General features: G+C 58.3%; 1 protein-coding gene across 2 annotated transcripts; it reads left to right on the plus strand.

Annotated features, from left to right (window-relative positions):
* Positions 1 to 2,797: 2,797 nt before the first annotated feature.
* On the plus strand, positions 2,798 to 7,544 carry DOK2 (docking protein 2). 2 transcript variants are annotated; one of them, XM_059696046.1, is made up of 5 exons: positions 2,798 to 3,280; positions 4,400 to 4,681; positions 4,888 to 4,975; positions 5,792 to 5,976; positions 6,454 to 7,544. In XM_059696046.1, exons 1-5 carry the CDS (start codon positions 3,218 to 3,220, stop codon positions 7,123 to 7,125), a joined length of 1,290 nt encoding a protein of 429 aa, XP_059552029.1. In that variant the 5' UTR covers positions 2,798 to 3,217; the 3' UTR covers positions 7,126 to 7,544. The 2 variants fall into 2 exon arrangements, with proteins under 2 accessions (XP_059552029.1, XP_059552030.1); XM_059696047.1 differs by lacking the exons at positions 2,798 to 3,280; positions 4,888 to 4,975 and having other exon boundaries at positions 4,549 to 4,681.
* The last annotated feature ends 212 nt before the right edge of the window (positions 7,545 to 7,756 follow it).

Genomic DNA, 7,756 nt, shown 5'->3' on the forward strand with positions numbered 1-7,756 from the left:
TGTGCAGGAGGCAGCTGGTCGATGTTTCTAACTCTCTATCCCTCTCCTTTCTTCTCTGTAAAAAAACAAATCAATAAAATATATTTTAAAAAGTAACCACAATCAAAATAAAGATTCTTCTGTCCTGTTTATGTTGTGTCCCTAGTACCCCTGTACAGAGTAGATGCTTAATAAGTACATTTTCAGTTAATTAACTTCTTTGTAGCTCAGTCTTAGTCTAGGGGAGTTTGGAGCTCATAGGAGAACATAAAGAATTTGAAGTGTTATGTCAATATTAAGTAGCATAATTATTATGTTATAAGCCCTTCCTCTCAGAGTTTCTAGCACTGTTCTCCCTCTCTCCTCTTCCTCCTCTCGCTCTCAGCTGGGTTCTCTTTTTACTTAGTAGTGAGAGCCACTTCCAAACCATCTTTAAAAGCTATTTTGATAAAGCATACCACATGATATATTTAACGGAGAAAGAGCGAGGGTTATAACAATGAAACTCAAGACTGGTATTGTCTTCCCTCCCCCACCGTCAGGAACCAATAGGGTGAGGAGGTGAGGGGTGTCCCATCCTAGACTACAAAGCAAAAAGAGAAGCTAGGGGCACCCCGCACCTCACCCGTGCCTCTGGATAAACACCGGGCCCTTTCCTGTACAATGGTTTCTCTTTTCGTCACTGGTACCTGGGTTCACCTATGGCTGGGGCAGAAGGTATTGGGGTTAATACTTCTGCAAGGCACTGGGAAGTGCCCGGAGGAGTGTTGCTCTTAGGACACTCCTGCTGCCCTATCTTCTGCAGACAACAGCCACAGGAAACGAATTTCTCCAGCTGCCTCGGGCAAGGGAGGGCATGGGGGTGTCTGGAATACCTAGGGCTCCTCGCTTAAATAGCTTTCCAGTCGTCCGGTGAGCTCGGGTGCCCCCCTGTGGTTCCCAGTGGAAAGTGCCCGTTTACCTTAGGGGAAGGCATCAGAGGGGTGGGGGGAACACCTATTGTCTTGCTACTCCAAGTGAGGTCTGGTCCACTCACCAGCAGCATCAGCATCTCAGGTCTCACTCCAAACCTGTATCAGAATAGGTACTTTGAACAAGATCTGCACATGGGTTTGAAAGGCACTGCTCTGTCGGCCCCTGGGATGGCCCTAAAAGCCCTCCTCTCTCTATAGGAGATGCTGATGTCGGCCAATGACCACACAGCTCTCGGGAAATGTCTCTCCTTGGGGACTGGAGAGACGTCCCCAGGACCTTTCCCCACACCAGCATCCTTGGTTCTCCGCTGACCAAGGTCTCTGGGTCAACCTGTAGGAGCCCAGGCAGCAGGCCTGAGTGCCATATGAGCTTTCTGTGACTCTGACCTTTCCTCCAAGAGCTCCTAACAGCCAACTTTTAAAGCTGTTTTATTTATTTATTTTTAATCCTTACCTGAGGATATTTTTCCATTGACTTTTAGAAAGAATGGAGAGGAGGGGGAGAGACAGAGAGAGAAATATGGATGTGAGAGAGACACATCGATGGGTTGCTTCCTGAATGAGCCATGAACTGGGGCTGGGTTTAGAGCCTGCAACCAAGGTATGTGCCCTTGATGGAAATCGAACCCGGGACCCTTTAGTCCATGGGCTGATGCTCTGTCCACTGACACTGTATCCACCGGCCAGGGCTAACACTGTTTTGATAAAGCACACTGCGTGTAAGCAGAAGACCTGGGGTGTGCACTGCTCTGCTCTCCTTCCCAAGGCAATTGAACCGCAGGTGGTAGAGGAAATGGCCCAGTTACAGAGCCCCCATTATGGGGTTCCCCCAAGAATGCTGGTCTAATTCTCCCATTCCCCCAACATTTCTGCATCATGCCTCCATCAGATTGCTTCTTAAAACCTTCTGGCTCTGAGTTAAAAATTCTCTGGGAACCTTAGATTTCCCTAAAAAATGTACCTACCTTCTTGCATGGAGTCGATGCCACGAAGGGGACAGCAGGAAAGGGACCGTTGAATTAAAGATCAGAAGCCCCAGAACTTCCTCCTCTGCCCCCATCAGCCCCGTGACCTCAGGAGCAGAGTTGCAAGCGGGTGTGTTCATACTTGCCCTTCCTTCCTCCAGAGCTAGGCAGTGTGGCAGGTAACAGTGTGTGTCTGGGAATTTTGGCAACTGTGAAGTATTTTTTTTTTAAATATAAGAGATTGCTATTGTAACTTCAAAAGATAATCTCTAGATGAAACTCAGTGTCCTTATAATGCTCACAAAGTCTGGAGAGATGGTAAGGCCACCAGTTTAGATGTGCCCTGGGAGCGCAGTGTGCTTGGGGATGTGCATATGTCTGGAACCTCAAGGAGGCGATGTAAGGGTGTGTTGTCCTCTATGGAGAGAAAGAGTGTGTGTGAAAGTGATGAGCTGTCATGTGCCTGGTGGGCTGGTGGTGTGTGTGACTCAGCTCTCACGGAGTCGAGAGGCTTGGGTTCTGGTTTGGTGGCCTTGAACATGTCCCCCCCGACCTTCCTGAACCTGTCTCCTCATTTTTATTTATTTATTTAAAAATATTTTTATTGATTTCAGAGAGGAAGGGAGAGGGAGAGAGAGAGAGAGAGAAATATCAATGATGAGAGAGAATCATTGATTGGCTGCCTCCTGCACACCCCCTACTGGAGATTGAGCCTGCAACCCCGGCACCTGCCCTTGGCTGGAATTGAACCCGGGACCCTTTAGTCGGTAGGGCGGATGATTCTATCCATTGAGCCAACCCGGCCAGGGCTCTCATTTTTAAACTAGGGGTTGGGCTGGTTGATTTCTAGGTTCTCTTCCAGCCTGCCATGTGGAACACCAGTTTGAGTGTGGGGCCTTTGCTATTGGCTTTACTGTCAGAGTTGGTTTCTGGGTCTCTTTGTTCCCCGGGGGTCAGCCACTCTCCGTTGGTGACTTTTCCACGCCAGCTTTTGGACCCGAGTGGTTGCTCCCCAGAGAGCTGGAATTGGGCTGTGTGGAAATTATCTCTCACTGACTGAAAATGCAGGAAGCTTGAGTGTGAAACTCACTCATCAAAAAGAAAAAACACACACACACAGAGCAAGAAACCACAGGGCTTATCAGCCTGTCGTCATCAAGCAGACTAGAATAGTGCAGAGAACTCTAGGCAGAGAGGAAATGAACTTGAGAGAAGGGGGAACACACAGGGCAGAGAGGAGAGAAAGAGGGCGGGAGTGGAAGGAGCGAGCTGCAGGGCAGGGCCCGCCATGGTGGGAGGATGGAAGACGTGGCGGTGAAGCAGGGCTTCCTGTACCTTCAGCAGCAGCAGACGTTTGGAAAGGTAGGAGGAGGAGGTGGGCTGGGCTGGGGGCTGCCAGAAGTTCCTGGGGAGGAGAGGGGTGCGCCCAAGGTCCCCAAACCCTTTCAGGGTCGGGGGGACTGTACCATCCACCACGTTAGACCCAGAGCTTGGCTTGGGAGGGCTCCTTCCTTAGCAGCTGCTCGCCTGGCCTCCCCAGGCCGGCCCCAAACTGTGCTCTTTGCTGATGCTGCTCCCCGGGCGGGCGGGGTGGCGGGGGGAGGAGGGGTGGTGGGTAAAGGAAGGCTCTAGCTCCCTCTCTTGCCTCTCTCGCTCTGTCTGTGGTGGCTTCTCACGGGGACACCTTGGAAGGCAATGGAAGAAACAGCGGAGCGGATAAGGCAGGATTGCTGTGGCGGTTCCTCCTTCTCTGCCCCACTGGGGTAGGTTTGGCTGGTGCTAAGCTTGAGCGGAGCCCCAGTGTGTGCAACCTCCTCCTTCTTCTTTGGCCTCCTTAAATGAGGAAGTCCCCTTCCCTCAGCTGATCCACACAGGGCTCTCCTCTCCTCTCCTCTCCTCTCCTCTCCTCTCCTCTCCTCTCCTCTCCTCTCCTCTCCTCTCCTCTCCTCTCCTCTCCTCTCCTCTCCTCTCCTCTCCTCTCCTCTTCCCTCCTTCCCCTCCTCTCTCTCTCCTGCCCTCCCTTTCTGTCCATCCTGGCAAGAGATGAGGTGGGAAGATTCGGAGGGCCGCCTGAAGTTCCTGGAGCGAAGGCCTTCTACAGAGCGAGATGCTGGTCTGCATCTGGGCCCTGGCGCTGTCCTCCTCCCTCCTGGGCACCAGCGACTCACAAGCTTTCCCCTCTCCCATGTGGATCTCCTGGGTCGGCCCGCCTGGCCTCCTCGAAGTCCACCTTCACTGTGCTTTTCCGGCCTCCTGCTCTCTCTCTGCTGTCATCTCCGGCGTCTTCCTGGCGGCTGGTGGTGGATTTCCAGCTCCAATGCTTTCTAATTCCTCAGGCCCCAGCTTGCTTCCTGGGGTCTCCTGGGCCCCAAGTTGCTGCCCCAACCCCTTCCCATAGATCCTCCACTCCCCTTTGGTCACCATCTCTCCATCTCTGGTTGGCTCCATCTCGGCGCCTCCCTGCCATGCATCTGGGCTCAGAAATGGCGCCGGTTCGGGGCTGTGCTGTATGGACAGTCGGGCTGCGCCCTGGCCCGGCTGGAGCTCCAGGAGGGCCCGGAGAAGCCGCGCCGGGGAGAGGCTGCCCGGAGGGTGATCCGCCTCAGTGACTGTCTGCGGGTGACGGAGGCCAGCGGCGAGGCCAGCGGCCCCAGGGACACCAGCACCTTCTTCCTGGAGACCAGGGAGCGCCTGTACCTGCTGGCGGCCCCCACTGCCGAGCGTAGCAACTGGATGCAGGCCATCTGCCTCCTCGCCTTCCCGGTGAGCTGTCCAGGGGTGCAGAAGGGGCCAGGCGGGGGGGCAGGAGGTGTAAGAGCCAAGGCCAGGGTGTTGGGGGCAGGGCCTTGGAGGGGTGACCCCAATCCGGAATGCAGACGGGGCAGCAGGCTGAGCGTGTCCTGAAAGAAACCCCGGGCCAGAGGTGGGGCTTGGGCTTGGTGACATGGCGAGACCGGCCTGTTCCCCAGGGCCAGCGGAAGGAGCTGCCGGGGCCGGAGGGGAAGGGCAGCGGGCCCTGCATGGAGGAGAATGAGCTGTACAGCAGCACGACCACAGGTGAGGGGGCTGCCGCCCTCCCAGGGCGTGGTGGGAGGAGGTGTGGGCCAGCAGGCGCGTCTTCCTGCTTGTGGTTGTCCCCAGCCCGGCCAGCCCCCTTATCGGCCTCTCCGCATCGCTTCCGGGCCTGGCCAAGGTGGAGGAGCCTGGCTGCCTAGACTGCCAGCCCTTCCCCGCGGGTTCCCTCCCGCGTGCCCAGGCCCTGCTGGTGGGAGAGGGCAGGGCTGAGGGGTCCACGGAAGGTGCTGCTCTAGAACCCTCTGTCGTTAGGACCTGAGCAAGTTCTGGAAAACAAGAAAGGCTTTCTTTCTGTGGCTTGAAGGTGTCCTGTGGGAGGCTTCTGCTGACAAGGCACCCCTCCCCCTCTTGCGATCTGTCGGGTCCTCTGGGTGGGGGGTGTGGGCGGGAGGAGCAGGATACAGGGCATCCCGTCTCCACCCCGCAGAGGGCGCGGTGGCATGGGCAGTGGGTGAGGAGGCTGAGAGCGGGGAGGGCAGGGCCAGGTGCACCTGCAGCTGAGACAGTAGGGATGGGGGCGGCTGGGTCGGGGGGAGAGAGATGAGACAGAAAAGACAAGGCTGTGGCTCTGGCAACAGGTCGGAAGGATGTGGGCGCGAGGTTGGGGTGCATGTGGCTGGGGCAGGGTGCCTGCTGGGGTCGGGGGCGGTACCTGGCATTTGGGGGAGTGTGACCTGGCACAGAGCAGGTCATGGGGAGGGAATGCCACTCTTCTATGACCGCTGGTTGCTCCCTGAGAGCCGGGCAGGCTGAGGCCGGCAGTGCCCCCCTTTAACACTTCTCTCCCCTCCTCCCCAGGGGCCTCCTGCAAGGAGTTTGCTGTGACCATGAGACCCACGGAGGCCAGTGAGAGGTGCCGGCTCCGGGGGGCCTACACCCTCCGGATTGGAAAGGGTGCCCTGGAGCTGTGGGGGGGCCCGGAGCCGCGCGCCCTTTTGTACGACTGGCCCTACAGGTTCCTGCGGCGCTTTGGGCGCGACAAGGTGAGCGGCGGGGGTGGGGGGGCGTGGGGGGCTGCAGCAGATGTGGAGGGGAAGGGTGAGGGTGGGGGAGATGGTCAGGGAGACGCCAGGGGCCCTGTGAGGACGCATGGGAGGAGGAGGGAAAGGGGAGAAAGGCCCGAAGGGGGAGACAGAGTGGAAGCGAAGAAGAGGCTTAGATGTGAGAAGGGGAGAGAGCAGGTGGGGGGTGGCGGAGCAGGAAAGGAGGCCCGGAGGGGGAGCAGTCCGAGGGGCAGGCGTTACTGAGGTGAAGTATGTGCCCAGCTCCACACTTGGATGGAGGAGGGAGGATGAAGGGAGAGGAGAGAGAGGGCTTTGTCTGAAGGAGAAACACGGAGGAAGGGAGCAGAAACAGCTGGGTAGGCTGGACGTGATGGGTTGGAGTCTCGGAGCTCGGAGCTCGGTCCAGGGGAAGCAGCCCTGACCTAGCCAATCGTCTCCCCTCCCCCCGCCACCCAGGTAACCTTTTCCTTCGAGGCAGGGCGGCGGTGCGTCTCTGGAGAGGGCAACTTTGAGTTCGAAACCCGGCAGGGCAATGAGATCTTTTTGGCCCTGGAAGAGGCCATCTCCGCCCAGAAGAGTGTGCCCCCGCCTGGGCCGCAAACCCAGCCAGCCCCAGCCGCAGCCCCAGCCCCAGCCCCAGCCGCAGCCCCAGCCCCAGCCACAGCCCCAGCCCCAGCAGTGCTGCCCCGGCCTGAGAGCCCGTACTCTCGGCCCCACGACTCACTGCCACCGCCTTCACCCAGCGCCCCTGCACCCGCCTCCCGGCCGCGCCCGGAGGGGGAATATGCAGTGCCCTTCGATGCGGTGGCCCGAAACCTGGGGAAGAGCTTGAGGGGCATCCTGGTGGTGCCTCCCCAGCCCCGGGCTGACCCTCTGTATGACAGCATCGAGGAGCACCCGCCTTCACGATCCGACCACATATATGATGAGCCCGAGGGCGTGGCGGTCCTGTCCCTGTACGACAGCCCACAGGAACCCCGGGGTGAGGCCTGGAGGAGGCAGGCCACAGCCGACAGAGACCCCAGCGACCCCCAGCACAACTACCCAGTGGGGCAGGTCTTTGCTGCCTCCGGGCTGCCCCGGGAAACCGAGTATGACAATGTCATACTTAAGAAAGGCCCGAAGTGACGGTGGGCAGGGTGTCTGGACCCCACTGAATGCCAGCACTGAGGCGGGCGTACCAGGAAGGGGCTGGAGGCTGGTGAGAAGGAGTGGGAGAGGGAAGGCAGGCCTCCCTTCTAGCTGCTGCCGATGACTCCTCCTGCCCACCTCGTCCCAGGAGCCTCCCTCCGCTCCTCGCACAACCCGAGGACCGGGGCCTGCTGGGTCTGCTGCGTGAGTCACAATCCCGAAGCAGGAAGAATGCCCTGAAGAGACCCACCCACCTCCCACCCTTTCCCACTTCCTCTTGTCCTTTCCGGAGCCTAAGGGAATCTCAGGCATTCGGGACAGCAGAGAGAAGGATGTCAGCAAACGGCTGGCTCCCCGGCTTGCGCAGGCCTCCAGGCTCGTGGGTGTCGGACTTCTCTGTGGCATTAAACCTTCCTGAAGTGCTTTTGTGTGGCGAGTGCTGTGGGCGGGGATGGGGCGGCTGCAGCCTCGTGGGGAAGGAGCACTTCTTTTGGCGACCCAGACCCCTCGCCCGGCGGCAGTGTCCCCTCCGGTCCCAAGCCTCCGAGTCCGGATCTGCAGAAGTCAGGCCACCCCGGGAGAGATGTTCAGGCATCTCTAACTAGCCCTTTTCCGGGCGTAGGGTCAA

The sequence above is a fragment of the Myotis daubentonii genome, chromosome 5, assembly GCF_963259705.1.
Source record: "Myotis daubentonii chromosome 5, mMyoDau2.1, whole genome shotgun sequence".
NCBI classification, from domain to species: domain Eukaryota; kingdom Metazoa; phylum Chordata; class Mammalia; order Chiroptera; family Vespertilionidae; genus Myotis; species Myotis daubentonii.